The sequence below is a fragment of the Asterias rubens genome, chromosome 1, assembly GCF_902459465.1.
Source record: "Asterias rubens chromosome 1, eAstRub1.3, whole genome shotgun sequence".
NCBI lineage: Eukaryota > Metazoa > Echinodermata > Asteroidea > Forcipulatida > Asteriidae > Asterias > Asterias rubens.
In genome coordinates, this window is record NC_047062.1 from 1,589,881 (window position 1) to 1,612,278 (window position 22,398).

Genomic DNA, 22,398 nt, shown 5'->3' on the forward strand with positions numbered 1-22,398 from the left:
TGGAGACTTTGGGGGTCTAGCGATATAACGGCAGGTATTGCAAATATAGAGTCCCATGTAAAGCTAGTAGACTGGTTACAATTTCATGGCTCTGCTTACTCTTAACGAAAAAATGGCACTTACAAAATTTCTGTGCTTAAAGACACTGAACACTATTGGTAATTGTCAAAGACTAGTCTTCTCACTTGGTGTATCTCAACAAATGCATAAAATAAACCTGTGAAAATTTGAGCTCAATCGGTGGTCGGAGTTGCGAGATAACTATGAAAGAAAAAACACACTTGTCACACGAAGTTGTGCGCTTTCAATGCTTGATTTCGAAACCTCAAATTCTAAATCTGAGGTCTCGAAATCAAATTCGTGGAAAATTACTTCAGAATGTTTTATACTATCAACCTCTCCCCTTTACTCGATACCAAGTAAAGTTTTATACTAATAATTATTTTGAGTAATTAACAATAGTGTCCACTGCCTTTAACGTTAGCATATTTCACATGTAACTGAGCAAGTATGTTTTGCTTGCGTGCATGTAATCATGTAAATGAGCGTTCTTTGCTGCAAGGATATATTTTAGGATTGCGAAGCTTACTCAGTAAGCAGAGAATGTTGAACGAAAGTGCAGTATTTTAAGGCTTTCTGCATCGTAGATCCATGAAATTTGGCCCTGGTTTCTTATTGTAATTGAACCACACCTGACTGGTTGGTAAACTTTGGTATGGTAACTTGATCATACAGTATGTGTATATGGCAAACAGTTTACATGAATGTAGAGATAATAATATAAAATAATAATAATAATAATGCATTTATAATGCGCCATCTATCTAGTGTACAAGACCCTTTTCCGAGGCGCAGAACAAAAAAAAACAATACATACAACAAAAAAGAAATGTAGAACATAATACAAAATTATACAATGAATAATCTACTGTCAAGACATGTAACGAGCTAAGTGTAAGAGGATTTAAATAAATGAGTTTTAAGCAAGTTTTTAAACAATGGAAGAGAACTACAGCGCCTGATGTTATTAGGTAAAGCGTTCCAAAGTTTAGGAGCACAAGCGGAAAAGGCACGATCGCCATATGATGGGGAAATAAAGGTTCAAATATGTAAGAGCTTAACATGTTTCTGCATTGATGTTTTTTATTACGTCTGTTTATGTATTGAATGTTTACTTCTTCGTTGATTGGTTAACCCCTCCTACTGTCTGACCATTCAGTATCATCAACTGTGGTTTTGAATAATCTGTAATAACATTCACAGTACTAAAATGTGTGAATGACTTGTTTTAAATAGTCCGTTAAAAGATTTGGGTACTTTTTGTAACACAAAACACAATGTCCACAGATTTACATCGAACTTACACTGTACGTTTTTACATGCTAAAATAATTTTTGTCTCATGATCACTGAGACAAAAATTATTTTCATGACATTGTTTTACTTATTTCTCAAAAATTACATCACCTCAGCAAGTAATACTTTCAGGGAAGCTTCTACCAATATTATCATCAAACTGTGTAAGTTTGATGTAAATCTGTGGACATTGTGTTTTGTGTTTCAAAAAGTACCTAGAGGAATATTGAATAGTTTGGACGGATGAACTATAGACAAGTCTAATATAATATTTCCTTAATCCGAAACCCTAACCCCAAACCTGACCTATAATAACCGTTACACCAAGATTCACCCCAACCCTAATCTGACCCAAACCCTAACCTTCCTTTTACTTAAACCTAACTCTAACCCGAAAACTAACCCTAACCCTAAAACCATTTCCCTCCTAACCCTACAACTAACCCCAACCCTAATCCCGACTCCAACCCTAACCCTGTAACTAACCCCACCCCAACCCTAGTACCAACACTAGCCCTAACCCCAACCAAAAACCCCCAACCCTAAAACTAACCCTATCCCTTAAAACTAACCCCAATCCCAAACCTTGGTAATTGTCAAAGACCAGTCTTCTCACTTGGTGTATCTCAACATATGCATAAAATAACAAACCTGTGAAAATTTGAGCTCAATCGGTCATCGAACTTGCGAGATAATATAACGAAAGAACAAAAACACCCTGGTCACACGAAGTTGTGTGCTTTCAGATGCTTGATATCGAGACCTCAAATTCTGAAATCTGAGGTCTTAAAATCAAATTTGTGGAAAATTACTTCTTTCTCAAACACTACGTCACCTCAGAGGGAGCCATTTCTCACAGTGTGTTATACTATCAACCTCTCCCCATTACTCGTGATCAAGAAAGGTTTTATGATAATTATTTTGAGTAATTACCAATAGTGTCCACTGCCTTTAAAACCGCACAACCCTAAACCCCAACCCTCTTAATACTAACCCTGATCACTAACAATATTTGTGAATTATGAATGAGGGGTTAACATAGATGCGGGTTATCAGAACACATGGGTGTCAAACAACATTGTAATAATACAGGACTGGTTTGAGAACAATATTAGCGACTAGCTTACCAAGACAATCATTCGCATTCAACTCAATATGAATGTTCTTTATTGCTTTCACTGATCCCATCACAAAGGCACACATTATCTTATCTCATTTTGTACTTACTTTGATTGTATGATTCTACTTTTTAAGGTTGGCCCATAGGAAATCATTATATAAAGCTTAAATTATTATTACAATTATTATTGTCTGAGTAAAATCCAATAACTTACAGGTATATCAGGGAAAACAACATTTTATGAACATGAGAAGAAAAATGATATAGTAATTATATTTCTGATGGGTCTGTTTTAATTGATTCCCTGATGAAATTACTTGCTTTTAAACAGTTCATAAAATATTTTGAAGTACATCTTATATTCCGCTTGAGTTATAGGACGGAGTTTGACAAAATAAATAAATATTGTTTTTAAATAATATTTTGTTGATAACAGTATTGAAACATATTTTGATTGAATGAAAATGAGATTTTGGAATGTGGGCTCAGTTTCGAATGACTGCTTAACTCGATTTTGTGCTTACTGTGCTATTTTCATTTCGTAGAGCTACTAGCTGTGAGCACTAGAAAAGGCATGCTACAATTCTTGCTAACCTGTGAATGCCTTTTTCTGCTATAATAAGTGTAAACAATTGCTTACTGTTAAGCAGCGCTATGATTTTGGCCCCAGGTGGAATGTTTGGTGAGTTTCCATTTCTACAGTCAGCACACCATTCATGATTTGCATGAGACTAAATACCCAATGTAAATCCACAGAGTGAGTCCGATGGGATAATTCTACCATTAATGATGGAGATTTCTGTACTCCATTTCAACAAGCTGTTATAGGTACGTTACAGAATTGGTAAGAAAACAAAATCGTGAAGATCACATATCTGAAATGTCGTATTTGATGAGAAACAAATAGTTTAAGTTTGCGTTTGAAGTTTATAGCTCAGTGAGCGTTATACTAATTTTTTATTTTTTTGTGTGCATCAATGTCATGCAAAATGTGTAATCAGTTTTTCACTATTTTCTCGTGACCCAGATGGCTGATCGATCTCAAACTTCAACAGGTCTGTCAGTTTATGTATTTTATATGGTGGATTACATAAAAGTGCTTACACTGCCAGCAACAGTACTGTTTTGTTAGCAAAACCAATCCTGTAATGTTCCTTTAAGTAACAAATAACTGCTTAGAACTGAAAAATCTTAAGTACTCTTGTAGACCTATTGTAGACATACTGTTTCTGACTTCTTCTTTTTTTGGAGCAGAAAAGTTAATTTGCTAAGCACCATTTTCTGCTTTATGAATTTTTTGTGGTGTTCAGGAACGACACAAAAACACCTAATTAATTGGCTTAGCACAATTTCCATCTAGGTGTTTTTAAATAAATAAATCAATTTGTTCTAAGGATTCATGTTAATATTGGCTCAGACACCCTCAAATAAAAGTCACATTTTTCGTTTTATATCAACATGATTTTGGGTGGTCATTATTCAGAAGAGTATTGGTCACATCAGTAAGTTCAACGGTATACTAAAGCCTGGTTCATACTTCCTGCAAATGCAAATGTGAAGACGTTCATACGCAACAAACAACATACAATAATCAAGAGTAGTGTTTAACTCCTGCAGAACATTCAAAGCGAACACAGAGTTTTGACTTCAATTGCGCTTCACATTTGTATTTCCAGGAAGTATGAACCGGGTTGAATTCTTACAATTAAAAAGTGATGTTACTGCTGTTGAACTTTCTATTAATTCAAACCCTCTTACCTATCCCAGTCAATTTATCCTTTTTCTATTTCAGAAACACAAGGTATAGTAACACTTAAAATTCTTCAGCCTCTTGTTTCAGTTTAAAATTATAACCTTTAAGCATAGTTTAAAAACACATTAGATTTGAGTACAAATTTTACAAAGTACAAGATGCTGTTTTGTGGTTAAGTACAATTCTTTGTTCACCCTCAGATTAGCAGGCCGCCAATTTTAGTCACCCTTAAAAATATAAATATTGTCCCACTGAAAAAATCAAACATTGGAAACTGTAAAAAAGCTTAATATTGTTTCCCTCACGCATTAAAGCAAAAAGTATGACTACACAGTCTATAGACCTCTATCATGCTGCCACAATCTTGGTCACGTTCCTGGATCCAATATCATGAATGCTTATATCCATTATACAAAAATGCAACCAGACTATTTCTGTCTTCCAGCTTTTGGTTTGGTTACAGTTATTTGGATTGGAGAGATGAACAAGATTGTCGCCCCATGATAAAGGTTTATATAATACGCGATGAATGCATGAAACCATACACATTAAACCTGCTTATCAAATCATAATTCCGTGTCAATCACCATTGCCCAAAAATAAAGGCACTAAATTATGCTGCATAAAGTATCAGGTATTAAATTCGTTTTTAGCATTATTTCTGCAAAAACTCTGCCTTTCAAAAATCAGGCACATTTCTGATGGGTACCCTTGCAACATGTTGCTACAGTAACAAGATTAAATCTCCGATAGTTGAGATCTAAAACATAAATATTAATTTGTTTACAAATTGAAACATCACACATGCTTAGTAGAAGCTTAAGGTCACTTCAAACCTATGGTATAAAAAATATTGCGTAAAGTTACACGGTACAAATATTTTACAATTTTGTGTATTATCAATAAAAGACACGGCACAAGGCTTCGATAGACCTACATTTAAACCTGACTCTAAATGTTTAGTACTTTGCAATATCTAAAACTAAAGTTATTTTAAGTACTGGACTACTTGAAGTAACTGTTTCACAAGAAAATATTAAAAGTTCACTTAGTTGTTATATTTAATGAAAGGAATGCCAAATTCTTCTGCATATTTTGTTTAAGCTTTCAGGAATGATTTCCACGGTGGATTCTGCTTATTGTGTTACAATAGTTTTTAATATTGCAGAAATGTTTCAGCACATAATTTGAAAAATTTATAGTAAAACTTGCATCTACACCAAAGTCTTACTGAACTTTTAAACACAAAAAAAGGAAAAACCAAAACTTAACTATAAAAATAACACGGCTGAAAGTACGAGAAACTTTTGGGACACAAGTTGGAAACAGACTTGCCAATGGGTGTCTACTATTTCCTCCATTTGGGAGTCAATTCGTTGTGTCAATTTGACTTCCCAAAATGACAGACCGCAAAAGTGTGTAAGTGCTTTGTGCGCCTTGAAATAGGTCAATACGATCAATAGACCTTATTGAATATGGTGTCACCGTTCAAATATTTGCCCTACAAGATGGCGTCTGTGAGTGTGTGCGTGCTTGTGCCGGGAATACTGCGTGCTTCTTTGATGTACGCATTTAGACGCACAAACGGTTTGACTTATAGCAGAAAAGGGGTTATTCAATACAGTCATTACTCAGTGCACCACAGTCCTCAGAATGTTTATTGTGTTTATTTCAAGTTTTATGACAGCTGCAACACACAATTGTTGCATAAAACAGACTGAAATATGTCTGGAAAAAAACCCTCACAAACTTCAATTAACTATACAAACTTACAGTTTAGGGAAATTCCCCCCCCCCAAAAAAAGAATATTTATGTACAGGAGTGTCTATAAGACACCATGCTCTCTTCTCGGCAGTATTTATAGGTGAGTGTCGGTAAACATCGTCTGCTCCTTAGTGTAGCTGTACGGTTGGCTGATATGCGTCATAGTATCTTCATCATATCCCTGTAATCAATTAAGACACAAATGGAAACTCATTAGGAATTCTTCAGTTCTACTGTTTGAAGACACTGTACCCCTTTGGTAAATGTCAAAGACCAGTCTCCTCACTTGGTGTACCCCAACATATGCATAAAATGAAAAACTACGTTACTTCATAGGGAGCCGTTTCTCAAAATGTTTTATACTATGAATAGCTCTACTTGAAGGGAATCAAACACAATGACTCTGTACAACATTTTAACATGAGGTTAGAGACAGGTATTTTTTTTCCCATTTTCATAGGACTCTATCTATTGGAAAATGATTTAATAACAAGACTGCATTTGTTCTTAAAGCCCCTCTTTAAGGTTTGAATAAATGTACTGTCTTTCAGGAAACAACAGTTTCAATAAGCCTTTTTGAGATATGGCGGACACAATGCTTCAACACGATAAGGTTCGGGTAAATTTGTGTGTTTACACCCAGACCAAACAGTACACCCCTATCACGTCCGCCATACCTCAAAAAGGCTCATGGGAGCTTAGAAAACAACAATAATATTATAGGATTGCGAAGAACAATCTAGGATAGGACCAATTATGTCTTAACATGCAAATCACTCTGGCAACTTTTGAGAAGTAGAATTAAGATTACACAAAGTAATGCTTTCAAATGGATGTCAACATTAACAAAACTTAAGGAACCCCTCTCCCAGACAAACAAAACGGCAACAGCAACACCACCACCAACAATAACAACATTAACAACAACAACATCAACAATTTAACATTATGCCAGCAGAGAAACAAAAACCAAGATTCCCATAACCCAGAGACCAGCAGTCTCTAATCAGCTCTAATACTACAACAGAGGTTTTAGAAAGGCATAACATATAAGGAAGTTTGAACTACAGACCAGGGCCCAACTTCATGGCTCTGCTTATCATAAACAAAGAATCAGCACTTACAGAATCAGGGAATTCCGCGCTTACGTCAAGGGTATTTCACTTGTTAGCAGGGAAGTTTTGCTTGCTGCTTGCGTGCATGAGTATATTCTAAGTAAGCAGGCTTTCTTTGCCTGTACACAGCTTGCGCAGAAATTCGGTGCTTGCCATCTAAACAAAGAATGGGAATCGCAAAGGCAGAATTTGGCGGTAAGCAGAACCATGAAACTGGGACTAGAAGTGTATCCAATGACTAAAGATTCTTTTTCTAAAAGAACTCACAGTATCAAGTAGAGAATACTGAAATGCAGAGAGATCACCAGCACAGAAGAGAACAATGCGAATTGTTTGTGAACCTCTGGCCCTGTTCTGCCAGTATTTCCCATACTTACATCAGCCATACTAACCATGCCACTGTCGAGCTTGTTCGGGATCAAGACCCGTGCATCCCAGCCGGAGTCTTCAAACTGCTTCATCTTCTCCGGAGTCGTACCCCTACTATAGGCCCCCGGTGCCTGGGAGGCGTTCAGGAAACTGGGATTGAGGTAGGCATTACCCAGGCTATGCATGCTGCCTGAACGACTGATGGCTTGGGGAATGGGGTCCTGTAGTAACAAAAAGCAGGGTTGGTCATTGTTGAGAATAGTTTAGGCAAATATTTAGGAATTACGCCTTTCAATATGACGACACACTCTCTAAAAGTGGAATCCCTGAAGCCAAATGGAGGCAGATCATTGGACAATAGCTGTTTTTGTGCGTAAAAATTTACATGAAACCTCAGCGTACCAGGTAGCAATTTGTGCTATGCAAGGGGTCTATTGATTTCTACCGAACCCATACCAAATGCGAAACAATGCGCGTCTACCATATCAATCATTTTCATGATTTTGAAAGTCAAATCTTTTGTGAAAGTTTGTGCATGATTTTGAATCACAAAATGGCGAATCGGGCTTGTGATTGAACTGCACGTTGTGCGAGGGGTCTTTAAATTATCTGGGGGAATTTTTGCCTTTTATGATACAGGAATGACTTGGCACACAATCGAGGTAAAGAGAGATATACATGCATGGCTATAGGGTCATCACAGATTCGTTCTTTAAAAAATAGAAGGGTGTGATCCTTAGCTATATGGCAGTTACAGGTTGAATGGCTTCTGACTGGCATCTCTTAAAGGATTTGGGTACTTTTTCTAACACAAAACACAAAGTCCACAGATTTACATTAAACTTACACAGTTTGAAGATAATGATAATACAAAGCTTCCCTAAAAATATTAGTTGCTGAGGTGCTCTAGTTTTTGAGAAATAAGTAAAACAATGTCATGAAAATACGTTTTTGAAAGCTAAAATAATTTTCGTCTCATGATCAGTGAGATGAAAATTATTTTCATGACATTGTTTTACTCATCTCTCAAAAACTACAGCTCCTCAGCACGTAATATTTTCAGGGAAGCTTTATACTATCATAATCTTTAAACTGTGTAAGTTTAGTGTAAATCTGTAGAAATTGTGTTTTTTGTTCTACAAAAAAGTACATAGACCCTTTAAACAAACCAAGCATGCTATGTGCAATGTGCATGGACAAGCATACCCACTATGAGTTGCGTGACTCTGTTCACCAAATGTGTCTATTACATAAAATATGATTGGTCATTTGAAATACACTTTCTGATTGGTTAATTCATCTTTTGACTCACCAGTATGCTCTCAGTCTCAGAGTACTTCCCGCATGTATTGAAAGTGAAGTTACCGCGTTGCTGTCGGGGCGGCAGAGGTCTGCGCTCTCGCTCGTAGGGTTTGCGTGTTCCCATACGACTCAGGAAGATAGCGATGAGTATAAAGAGAATGACAACTCCAATGAGGACCATGATGGCTATGAACCAGACAGAGGAGTACCAGGCTACCTGAGGTATGGGGGTTGCGCCTCCATCAACTTCAGAAGATGAAGGGAAAATATATATATCATATTAGCAATGGCTAAGTGTCTTGCTTAAGGACACAAGTGTCACGGCTGGGGATTCGAACCCACACGCTGCTGATCAGAAACACCAGAGTTTGAATTCGGTGCTCTTAACCGCTCGGCCATGACACTTCCAGAATGCAGAGCAAACTGTTTGTCAAAAGTAAAACATTTAGATTTTCAATTTTCATTCCCTTCAACTTTCCAAGCGAAGGTAATAAACCTTCAAACAAAAATAAAAGTTACTCAATTCTAAGAAGCAAAATTCAAGTCATTATTACAACCTAACCTTCACCTCTTTAATAATGAGAAGAATATTACTTGTAACGTGCCAATATCCATCACAAGTGATGCTCATGAGGCTCACAAATACAAAGATATTTTCATAAACAGGTCTGTAGTTGCAATCTTTTGTTGTAAAAAAAAATATTTTCATAAAAATTCACAAGGAAAGTTCTGTCTCGTAATGGGATAAATGATGCTCTAAAAAAAATGTGTTTGATTTTTCAATTCAATTCATTCCACTCTGTGTGCTCAGTAATAAAATGTAATTAATTGTATGGACAGACTTTACAGACGAGCAGAGTATACTGTTCGAAATGTCGAGACCAAACCGGCTCTTTTCAGAGCCACCACTCCTTCAAAAGAGATTTTACTCATGGTTGAACCCGCAAATTTACTATTAATATTTATAGTTACTCTTAGACTCTACACTGATTTGGAATTACCACAGACTCTCTTACCTGGTGGTTCATATATAATGGTTGGATACGAGACACTCCCTGATGTTGTCTTGCACATGACAGTCAACTCATATTCTGCAAAAGATGAAAAAACATATACTTCTCAGTTGAAAACATATTGGGACCAATATTTTGCTGAAAACTATACACATTTTTAAAACTTGCCTAAATCTTAATAATCCATAAATATATGGACAACTGGAAAACTGTGATGATTAACTTAAACACAAACATGTGGGGAATAAGTGTCTAAATAAAGACTGGCTCCCTCAGAAAGCATATATTTTTTAAATATTATGGACTGTCAGCTAACCCAAGTAATTTTTTTTAATGTCCAAATAAGGACTTGCATCAAGGGCATAATGTTTTACGGACTTGGTCAGACAGAACACCCAGGTCCTTAGTGTTTTCATGTGAGGCCTTAGTGTTGAAATGTGGACTTACTCTGCCCGGACACCAAGGGTGTTGGTGTCAAAGTATGGGATAAAGCCCAGTTCATACTTCCTGTGAATGCGAAGCGAAAGTTTCGCAGGAGTCAACCGATGCAAATTTTTGGTCAAACTTCGTATCGCTACCAGGCTAATTAAAAAAAGCCAGAGAAGTGTTTTTTAATATGGACTCATTCTGCCTGACAACCAAAGGTGTTGATGTGTAATCATGGAGTTCATGTCATAAATAACTGGGCATTAGTGTTTAATATGGACTCATTCTGTCTGACAACCAAAGGTATTGATGTGTAATCATGGAGTTCATGTCATAAATAACTGGGCATTAGTGTTTAATATGGACTCATTCTGCCTTACAACCAAAGGTGTTGATGTGTAATCATGGAGTTAATGTCATAAATAACTGGGCATTAGTGTTTAATAAGGACTCATTCTGCCTTACAACCAAAGGTATTGATGTATAATCATGGAGTTAATGTCATAAATAACTGGGCATTAGTGTTTAATATGGACTCATTCTGCCTGACAACCAAAGGTGTTGATGTGTAATCATGGAGTTCATGTCATAAATAACTGGGCATTAGTGTTTAATATGGACTCATTCTGCCTTACAACCAAAGGTATTGATGTCTAATCATGGAGTTAATGTCATAAATAACTGGGCATTAGTGTTTAATATGGACTCATTCTGCCTGACAACCAAAGGTATTGATGTGTAATCATGGAGTTCATGTCATAAATAACTAGGCATTAGTATTTAATATGGACTCATTCTGCCTGACAACCAAAGGTATTGATGTCTAATCATGGAGTTAATGTCATAAATAACTGGGCATTAGTGTTTAATATTGGCTTATTCTGCCTGAAAACCAAGGAGGTTGGTGTTTTATCATGGACATACTGTCATAAATCACAGGGCGTTAGTGTTCAATATGGACTTACTTTGTGGTTTGAGGGGTCGGTTAACACCAGTCGCGATACCACTATACACAACATCCCCATTCTCTGTGAGTGCATACTCAGTCAGCATGCTGTTGAGTCTAAAGCTACCTGCCCAGTTGATGTTAATCAGCTTACTGGTAGAGTTACTGACGATGGTGGGCTTGATCTCTGGAATGTACACTGGAGCTGTACAAACAAACAATTATAATAGATTCACTTTTAAAATTTTGTAGTTTGGTATATTTGACTGTTTGTCATGTTAATATTTATAGTGTGCGTTTTGCGGTCGCAGAGGAGATTCTACCCTTTTTTAAAAATCAGAAATGGGGTTGATTTACTCTGGCTCCGCCTGACGCCTAAATATTATGAATGTTCGTAATGCAAATTCATATAAAATGTTTGCTTCTTAACTAACCGTTGTGCATTTTTAAAACCATATTGCTATTACTGCTGATTTTTTATCCTGCATTTTAATGTTTTTTCTTGGCTGTAAAGCGCTTTATAAATGCATTTAAGTTAAGTTGAATGCAGTGGACATTGGTAATTACTCCAAAAAATTATTAGCAAAAATAGTATAAAACACTGTGAGAAACGGCTCCCTCTGAAGTGCCATAGTTTTCGAGAAAGAAGTAATCTTCCACGAATTTGATTTTGAGACCTCAGATTTAGAACTTGAGGTCTCGAAATCAACCATTTAAACGCACACAACTTCGTGTGACAAGGGTTACTTTTCTTTCATTATTATCTCGTAACTTTGATGACCGATTGAGCTCAAATTTTCACAGGTTTGTTATTTTATGCATATGTTGAGATACACCAACTGTGAAGGCTAGTCTTTGAAAATTACCAATAGTGTCCACTGCCTTTAAGTTAAGTTAAGATTTGAAGTGTTTTTTTTGTTGGTTATGAACAAAGACAAATTTACGTCATTTGTGACGTCATTTATTGTCGTGTGGTAAGCACCAGAAGGTTAGCATGCCTTTTTGCATGCTCACGGTTAGCAGCGCTATGAAATTGAAATCGCACAGTAAGCACAAAATCGGCCGCTAAGCAGTGCTATGAAATTGGGCCCTGGGTCCATGCCTACCTGCTCCGAGTGTTGCTTGTATTGCAACCGGTGATTGAGTTAACCCTTCATCGTTGTAAGCTACGATCATGAAGTCATAGTTAGTGTACGGCCGTAGACCCGTAGCATTATGAGATAAACCCAGAGCTTTGTCTAACATCTGGAAGCTGCTCACAGTGCAGGGTTGTTCAAACGGCTGAGCCGTTATAGGACACGATGCTCTCATACGAAGCTCAAACCTTAAAATGAAGACAATCATAGTATTAATTATGATTATTATCATTATTGATTTGACTTCAACAAATACAAGTACATCAAAAAAGCACAGTAAAAGTGAAACGATAACACAACAAACCAATCAAAATAGTAAAGAACACAATAATTATTCAGTCAATTCATCGTAACATCATTCACCAAATATACCACTCGAAATAAAAGATAACAATGTTATTGAGAGCGCCCTCAGGCGGTAAAAAATTCGGCGGATTGTTTTGACAGTATTTACCTGACAATTATTCCGTTTGTTTCCGAGGGTAGCTCCCACGCTACATAAGCCCACGTTGCTCCAACTTCAGTGACTACAGGCTTAGCTAGGCCACTAGGCAAGGCCTGTATGGTTCTGACTAGAGCTTGTTCACTAGTAGTGCACCCCCCTGATGTGCAGGCTCGTACTTCATACGCGTAGACGGTGTAGGGCTGGAGTCCATCATCGGTGAAACTTGTCATTGTAGTTATGATCAGCTTATATAAATAATAATAATATCAAAGTCTTATATAGCACATGTATCTACAAACAAGGTACTCACGCTAACTTTCAGAAAGATATGTTTGCAGTGATGAATTCTGAGAACCAATTATGTAGCAACTTATGAGGGTTTGTTTACAAGGTGCTACGGCGCATACAGCAGCCACAGCCAGGAACACCGTGGTAAACTCATTCTCTTTTCGATAAGTTCACTGGGTTCTTTTACATGCATTACACAACACATGGGACCAACGGCTTTACGTCCCATCCGAAGGACGAAGCAACGGTTAAGTGTCATGCCTAAGGACACAAGTGTCACGATTGGGATTCGAACCCACATTCTGCTGATCAGAAACACCAGAGTTTGAATTCCGTGCTCTTAATTGCTCGACCTTGACACTTCCACATGGAAATACAAAAAAAACAAAACATGAATGAGGTTTCTATTTGCCAATTATTGTTTGCTGACTAGATATTACGCTGCTACGAACAATCTATTTGTTGTTCTCATTTGTTTCTCTTGTTGAAACGCCAATTCTTACAAACTTTAAACTTCATAGGGTGTCATGGTTTGAGTGATGTAGAGCATTGAGTATGCTGGCTTAGTAATCAGGGTGTGCGTCCGAATCCCCTTTCATTACACTTTTGTCCTTGAGCAAGACACTTAACTATAAATTGTTCTCATTACCCAGGGGTAAAATGGGTACCTGCGAGGATAGAGATGGATCTTGTTATTGATTAATGATCATTGATATAAGATAATAATTTACAAATTCTTATACAGCACATTTCACAATAAACCGAATCAATGCACTTTACATTAGTCCCCTGGTCATAGGGCCAATAACTTCTTTAATCTTTCTCAGCTTTCTATAAGGAGTATACAGCCCCGAGCTGCCTTGGCGCTCCGAAGGTTTTTTAATTCACAATATCAACCTCTACCCTCGCAGGTACCCATTTATACCCCTGGTTGAAGAGAAGCAATTATAGTAAAGTATCTTGCTCAAGTACACAAGTGTCACGACCAGGATTCGAACCCATACTCCAGTGACTTAACCACCAAAACTTGCATTTGATGTTCTTAACCACTCAGCCACGACACTCTACATAATAACATAATAATAATGGAGTCTTATAAAGCGCCGGTATCTGCCACAAAAAGGTGCTCATGGTGCTCACTCATGATACAAACAGTTCAAAAGACAGGAACAGAAATAAGTATGTTGAAAATCACTGAGTTGATATTACTACTATTAATATTACTTTATTCATTTGCAACAGGAAAATTGTACCACATGTGAAACAAACATTCGTGGCAATTGGTTTGAAAATCCCTGGGAATTTACTGGGGTTTAAACCCCTGTGAATTGGTTCAGTGTGATCAGGTATTTTTGACATCCTTAGATTGTTACCTCAGTGCCATTCCTGATGATGGTGTAGCTGGATATATCTCCATTGGGCTGGCTTGGTTCTAGGATGTTCACCACTAAGGTAGTGGCCTCCACGTCGGTCACTGATGGCGGCTGTAGTCCCTGAACACAAACATCAAATGATCAAAGGAATTATTCCACAGCTGGGATAGAAGTATGCTAATTATAAAAAGGGGGGTTCCAATGCCATCCGAGTTGTATGAATGCGGATTTAAAATTAAAAAAGAGACTTTGAGAAAGTACCGAGTATACAGCGTTTATCACATATCAGTGCAAGATAATTGAAAAATACCATGAAGTATTCTTTATCAACAATGCAACTATTGCGTCACTAAAAGAGATTACACTTTCTTCAAGTAATGAAAAAAAAAAATAATAAAACAAATTACACATTCATCAAAGGAAATCTTTAGTTACTTTTTTTTACTCTGTCAATCTGTCCAGAAATGATCAACTTCATGGTGCAACAAGGTCACAACTCAATACTGCAAACAAATTGTATCTCCTGCAACAATGTTGTCTCTCGGCGTCCATTGAATTGTATTTACATCCCAGTTATTCCAAGATACAATTTACAAAACCCAGGGGTACTACATGTACCTTGTTGAGCCGACATGATAATATGATTCAGCACTGCAGAATAAAACTGCACCCATTGCTTTCAATTTGAAACCCAGACAGGAGAAAAGTTGTCTTTTTCACATTTGTTTTTTAAAAACAGCTCCCTTGATCATAATAAAACTTTTGCACAATAATCACCAAAATATAAATCTGACTTTCAAATTAATAAAACTGAAAACTGAGAAGTAACTTTTTGCTTACTTGTGGTGGAGCTTCCAGCATTCTAACAGGGGCCCAAGAGCTGGATGTTTCTCCTGCCGAGTTTGTCGACGTCACCATGTACTCGTAGGTCTCATCAGGTATCAGGAGTGGATCCATGTCAGTGAACCTTGCGTTGGGTCCATCATACATTAAGATCGGATCGTCACGATCGCCTGTCTGGCGGTAAAATCGTCGGCGGTACAACTTATACCCGAGTATCAGACCGTTTGGTTGTTGGGGCAGTCCCCACTCGGCGAGGACACCGCTGGCCACGCCTAAGTTATCCGTCAGAGGGGTGAGGGTAGGGGCAAGCTGATTGGTTGGGATGTTTTCTAAGGTGCGGGCGTGGGCGCGGTCACTCAGAGCACAGCCTGTGAGTGTACATGCTCCGATGCGGAACTCATACTCGGTGAAGAAGTCCAGGCGATGGGCGTCGAAGCTGAACTGTTTCCCAGAGTAGAGGACGTTACCCTCAAGGTACAGGGTGTAGTTTTGGATGTCACCGTTGGGGTAGATCGGTGGAAGCCACGTTGCCCTGATGGAGGAAGAGGAGAGGACTATAAGACCTGGAGAGCCGAGTCCAGCTGGCGAGGAGGAAGAAGTGAAGACGGTTGCCGAGTCGCTGATGGCTTGTCCCTGGCTGTTGAAAGCTGTCACGACATAGGAGTACTCCTGCCCAGGTGTTAACCCTTGACCCCCGTCACCAAAATCCTGGAATCTCATTGCGATGCCGTCGTAGACTAGCTTCCCGTCCCGACGCAACTCGTATCTTAGGATCACCCCGTTTGGCATGCTTGGTTCTGACCATGATGACTCGACAGCGATAGCACTCAGTGCTCTCAAGACGGGTGGATTCATGCCAAATGGACGGGCCTCAAAGGGTCTACTCACTGTAGGGAGACTTTCAGTACATCCTCCCGATGTACAAGCAACCACTGTGAACGAATACTCTTGATAAGGCGTCAGGGCTGCACTGGTGTATTCCAGATCTGGACCCGAGTAGATCACAACTCTATCCATTTTCAGTTCATAGCGGACGATTTCCCCAGCGTCCAAGGAAGGACTTGTCCAACTGACCTGAATGGTGGTAGAGCTGAGAGGGTTGGCCAGTGGAGGAGCCACAGTGCCAGGAGCAGTTTCAAGAGTTCTTATATGGGTTGGTGAACTCACAGTACATCCACCCCCAGTGCAGGCTGTGATGGTGTATGCATAGACCGTGTAAGCCGTCAAGCCTTGATCGGTGAACTGCTTCAGGGAGTTTGCTTCAAAGCTGAACGGAGCGCTGACATTCCTCTTGAGTAGGTATCCTGTGATGATTCCATTGGATTCTGCTGGCTCCGTCCACTGCACCTGTAAGGTGGTTGGGTTGTTTGCAACATGGTTAACCACAGGGGGCGACACACCCACGGGGGCAGCTTGCTCAGTCTGCACAGGAACCCAGGGGCTTGCTACTTGACCAGCAGCATTCAAGACACTAACTTGGTACTCGTACAACTTGTGGGGTTGTAAGGAGTAGTCGGTGTAACTGTACTCCTCTGCATCGGTGCTGTACTGCTGATGTACAATTCGAGTGTCAGTGAAAGGGCTATCGTCTGTATCACGTCTACGTCTACTTGATGTCGCTGTGCGTCTCAGGATGTCATAGCGGAGAATCCTTCCATTGGCTGAGATGGGAGGTTTCCAGATGAGCTGTACCGAGGAGGACGTGACTTCTCCTAAGGAGGGTGGAGCTTGATTGGCTGGAGCAACCTCGGCTGTAACGACCATCTGCGGTTCGCCTCGACCACATCCGACACTTGTACACGCTTCCAGAACCACGATGTACTCAGTGTAAGGGTCTAAACGCCGGAAGAGATACTCCCGTGTTAGGCCGATGTAGACCGGAGTAATGAGGTAGACATCTTCGTAGATACGATATTCTTGGATGTGCCCATTTGGCTGTCCAGGCTCTGGCCAGCGTAGAACGAGGGAGTTGCCGCCAGGTTGTTGAACCACAGAGAACCGCCCGATCTCTGCTGGGACACCCTCTAGTGTGGTTATCTCAGCCCACGGACCAGACGACTCCCCTGCACCATTGATGGCGACAATACGTACTCGGTATGCGGTGAATGGTGCCAGCCCATAGAATGTGGTCTGAGTCAGAGATGAATCTACGGTAGCTGCAGGTACTACCGGGTTTGGAAGAGTTGGATCATCGGCAAGCATCTGGTGCTCGATTCTGTAACCTGTTATCAGTCCGTTAGGGAAAACCGCCTCCTCCCAGGTAGCTTTGATAGCATAGGAGCTAATGGCCTCCAAGTCAGGTCGTGATACACCTTGAGGCGGGGCTTCCAGAGTTCGTACACTCGCCCAAGGACTGCTACTTATCCCTTCGGAGTTATGCACAGTAATCCTGTACTCGTACAGAGTAAATGGTAGCAGATCACCTCCAGCATTTGTGAAACTTGTCTCCACCGGACCAGCTTGGTAGACGAGGTAAAGTTGGCTTGTTCCATACTCTCGTCTGTAGATCATGTACTTGGTGATATTCCCGTTGGGACTTGAGGGCGGACTCCAAGACACTTCAACCACAGTGGATCCAGTTGCCTTAAGGGTAGGCTGGTCCTGTCCTTGGGGAGGGGCCTCAAAGGTGCGAGCGAATGCCTTTGGGCCACGCCCGCATCCACCATCAGTACAAACCTCAACTCTCACATCATACAATCTGAAGGGCGTTAGATTCTCTACGATACGGGATGTCTCCAAGTTGCTGAAGAAGGCTCTCTGCTCAGGAGTTCCGCTCAGAATCACAACACCATACCGTCGGACAACACCGTTAGGAATGGTCGGCGGTATCCACGTTGCGCTGATGGACGTCGAGCTCAGAACAGTCAAACTCGGGGTGGAGATTCCTTCCGGAGCACTGTCTGGGGTCTGGCATGTGTAGACAGAGCTGTTGGTTCCACCGGCCAACGTGGACGCTTGTAAGATGTACTCGTAACGCGTGTTAGGGCTGAGGTTGGTATCGGTATACATCAGGCTAGATCCAGAGTAGACGAGACTATTGAAGCGATAGAGTCGGTAGGATGTCAGGATACCATTGGGGATTGCTGGCTGGGTCCAGTACAGCTCCAGCACGGTAGAACTAACAACGACGTGCACAGGACTTGAAACGCCTGAAAGAAATATAAAAAGGAAATTGTAATTAGTCCAAGTTTACCTTCTAGTGCTGATTCACATCATACTTTCAAGAAGCATCTGAAATCACACCTGTTCCCACAATGATTGTTTGGTGTTTATGATTTTAATTTGCAAATTTGAATCAACGTTGTCATGTGATCTTGATGAAATGGCAGTATATATATATATATATATAACATTTTTGTAAGATGCCTGTGTGTATAATGATGCATCTTGAGTATGGTAATGTATTTGTAAATTAACATTGGATTTTTTCTTAACTCCCTTGAGTAATTTACTAGAATCCTACACCGTTCTAACAAAATCAAACACCATCTGGTAACTCAACACCCAAACTGTTAGACTCTGATTATGGGGGGATTGTCTGACTGCATGTAACAATGATCAGTTTACTAGTGTAGTCTTCAGCCCAACAACAGAACCAAACAGAGCTCAATTTCATAGAACTGCTTAAGCAGGAAATAATGCTTAACAATTTTCTACTAAGCAGAAATGTGCTGTTAAAAAAAAATATGTGTTTGTGTAAGTCGCCAGACTAACAAGGCTTGAAGGCCACTTCAAATTGTGGGTTACAACAATTTTTTTCCAGGGGCCGTTGCCACCTACTCCTAGGGCTGTAACAGGGTTACCCCCTCTACAGTCCATACGGATGTACATGTACATGTAGGCTTGGGTATCATCAATCCGAAGCCTGACCGGTAGAGCAGAAAGCGCTACCTCCCTAATTTTACACCCTATGAAACTAGTGGAAAAAAATACACCACTTATCACAAGAACCACTGGCCATTTAGTGTGACTTTTGCTTTGCTTACAGTTAGCAGTGATTATGAAATAGAAACTACGCTAAGAGAAGTTCCGTAAGCAGAAATGCCTGCTTAAAATGGATTCTGAATATGGCCTCCAGATCCTAGCTTTCTTACCTTGTGGTGGGGCTTCAGGCGTAGTCACTGAGACGGCGTTACTTGTGGTACATCCTGCTGCTGTGCATGCTACGAGGGAATATCCGTAACTTGTAAACGGTGACAAACCTAGACAGGACAGAATGGAAGGTCATGTTGAAGAGCTAGTACATTTTGGTTTAAAGTCTGATTATTATTGATGGAATGGAAAGAAATATGTAGAAAAACGCTTACTTCTTTATGCATTTATTTTGGCATGAGCTTCGATTATGAAAACTATCCAGGATAAAAAAAAAAAAACATTTTCTAGCACCATTTCAGTACAATATTTTGGGTGGCGTAAAATGTCAGCTGGAATATTACTGTTTCAACATTCTACAGAGCAAGTTTAGACACAACTTCACAAACTCTCTAAGTGAAATGATCGTTCAATGCATTTTCAAAAATTTCAAGTTCTTGTAGATAGTTAGGTGCTACGCCGCTGATAGACTGGTGACAAACCTTGAAACAGACATGATCACTAGTGTCAAATAACCCCCTAAACATAACGATAGCAACAAGCTGTGTGCCTATTTGTGCTGCATTACGGAGCTGAATGGTTTTGGGAATGCACAGGGGTAGTGATGGTGTAAGGCCAACCTCTTTCCCAGAGGTGATCGATCTCGCCGCGCCATTTTTTCCCAGCATGCCTTGCTCGATCATAACCCCTGGAAGTGTAACTCGAAAATATCCAAATATAAGGGATATTACAATTAGTACTGTGGTTGATCCGTTCTGTGTTGGGCGTTAGTCGCGCACACGCTGGATGCGATGCGTTAAATAAAAGTCGTAAACTTGCCTTGGCGTTCAGTGTTGCGTGACACAAAAAAGTGAATACGTACATCTTTATACGCACGCGTTTCGGCATATAGAGCTTTTTGGAGACGCACAGCGTTTTAAATTTTGCATGTATATGATAGCCAGTAAACACGGATCAGAGTTTCCCTCCCAGGGGTTAGAGACGTACGCAGAGCTAGCGTGATACGGCGCGCTGCCCATGGTAGCGAGGTTGGTGTGATACGGCGCGCTGCCCATAGTAGCGAGGTTGGTGTAAGGCACTTTCAGGCCTCAAAATAACCCATGGTACCCACAGCAATTGCCGTAGTGACCTATGGTTTTGCTGTGGTGCAAAGTTCAAAAATCACATTTTGCTTATGGAAGTGCCCCTTACCAGAGGGATACTGCTGTGCCGATCAAGAACAAAGTTTAAGGCCTGCACTTTGAGTGGCCTATTTGGTTTGAGAAAGCACATGAATAATTCATAAGTATTATTGATTTAAGGATCTGTTTACCACTGTGGATGTACTCAAAGTCGGTTGCGTCGCCCACGTATATCGGATCATCTTGACCGTTCTCTGTTATTCTATACTGTTGGATGACGCCGTTTGGTCTGCCTGGTATGCGCCATGTGATGCGGACACTGGATGCATCAATGGATGTAACTACTGGATCAAAGAGATTGGCTGGTACATCTTGCAGTGTGGCTGCAGTAACCTAAAAACAGGTAAAAGGGTTTCATAAGGTTAAAAGTTCTATCTAAGAAAGAGGCCAGAATAATATATCCTTTTTGTCTGCACTAACTCACACCTGTTATCTCCATATACATGTACATAATTCCTTTTCCTTCAGTCACCTATGAACAGGTAAAAGAGTGGAGAAACATTACAGAAAAGTGCTATTACAGAAAAAGGCCAGAATAATACATCCTTTTTGTCTGCACTAACTCACACCTGTTATCTCCATGTAATTCCTTTTGCACACGGTGGATCATAATCTTGTCATTTGATCAAGAACAAACAAGGGTCCAATTTTATAGCTCTGCTTCCTGTAAGCAAAGAATTGGTGCTTCAGACAGCAAATTCCGTGCTTACGTCAAGCGTATTTAACAGATAAGTTGGGAATTTTCGGCTTGTGTGCACTGTATGTGTACTCCATGTAACTAGGCATTCTTCGCTCACACAGATAGCACAGAAAATCGGTGCTTGTCCTCTAAGCTAAGAATGTTGATTGAAAGCGCAGGATTCGGTGCTTGACCTGTAAGTGAAGAATAGTGATCTACTAACGCAGAATTCGACGGTAACCAGAGCCCAGAAACTGGGCCCAGTCGTATGAGTACTTACTGGTGGACTGTTGGCGCATCCAATACTGGTACAAGCTCCTAAGACGTAGGTGTAGTGCTGGTAAGGCTGGATGCCTTGACTATCTTCAAGTGATGTGGCAAGACCTCTGAAGATCTCAATGCTATCACGTCGCAGGATGTACGTCGTTATAACGCCTGTAGAATCAGAGAGATGTAATGAATCACTTATTGAGTCTGACTGTGAAGCTATATGGAGACATCTTGACATACGTTAATGTTAATATAAATTTTCTGTTTGTTTTATTTTACAATTTGGAAAAGCTGGCGGTTTCTATGAGAGTAGTTTGGTGTTTGACTGAAATTCTTGCAATATTTCCAATGTTTTATTTTTCCCAAAATAATGGTGATCCTCTCTTTGTACGGCTTAAGATCTGTGAACATTTGCAACTAGCAATCATGGACATTTTGTGGAACAGTCAGGGAGATATTTAGAATCTCATTAAACATAACAGGGAGAAAATGTTTGGTTTATTTTCAGGGGAGTTTATGTAGAATTTCGCAGGGAGAGTTTCAAGCTTTAGAAAGAGGACTATCTGTCTACATTTCACTGATATTTTTAAATGTTTATCATTACCTTGGATTGGTCGAGTTGGTCTTTGAAAAACGTTTGTAACCGTTTGTTATAAAAAGCATATGGTTAGAAAGATGATTTAAAAGTAGAACACAATGATCCACACAAATTTGCCTCAAAATTGCGTGGTTTTCTTTTACTTTGCGAACTAACATGGTCGGCCATTTGACTCCCATAAATGTCCAACCGTGTTAGTCGACGAGGTAACAGGAAAACTACGCAACTTCGAGTGATACTTGTGTGGATCAATATATTCTGCTTTTAAAAATATCTTTCTAATCATATGCATTTTATAACAAACTGTGACAAATGCTTTTCAAAGACCA

The 22,398-nt window shown here is 39.7% G+C and overlaps 1 protein-coding gene across 1 annotated transcript in view; it reads right to left on the reverse strand.

The window, feature by feature from the left end:
- Nucleotides 1-6,034: 6,034 nt before the first annotated feature.
- LOC117287941 (usherin-like) overlaps nt 6,035-22,398 on the reverse strand; it is a 64,830-nt gene continuing 48,466 nt past the window's right edge. Inside the window, exons 53-64 of the mRNA XM_033768588.1 lie at nt 21,482-21,636; nt 20,654-20,855; nt 19,344-19,451; nt 15,247-18,398; nt 14,407-14,526; nt 12,755-12,990; nt 12,271-12,488; nt 11,184-11,369; nt 9,796-9,870; nt 8,790-9,025; nt 7,486-7,698; nt 6,035-6,174 (exon numbers count right to left, since the gene is read on the reverse strand). Coding sequence (XP_033624479.1) covers nt 6,088-6,174; nt 7,486-7,698; nt 8,790-9,025; nt 9,796-9,870; nt 11,184-11,369; nt 12,271-12,488; nt 12,755-12,990; nt 14,407-14,526; nt 15,247-18,398; nt 19,344-19,451; nt 20,654-20,855; nt 21,482-21,636 — 4,988 coding nt within the window. The 3' untranslated portion in view covers nt 6,035-6,087. The remainder of the gene's footprint in view (nt 6,175-7,485; nt 7,699-8,789; nt 9,026-9,795; nt 9,871-11,183; nt 11,370-12,270; nt 12,489-12,754; nt 12,991-14,406; nt 14,527-15,246; nt 18,399-19,343; nt 19,452-20,653; nt 20,856-21,481; nt 21,637-22,398) is intronic.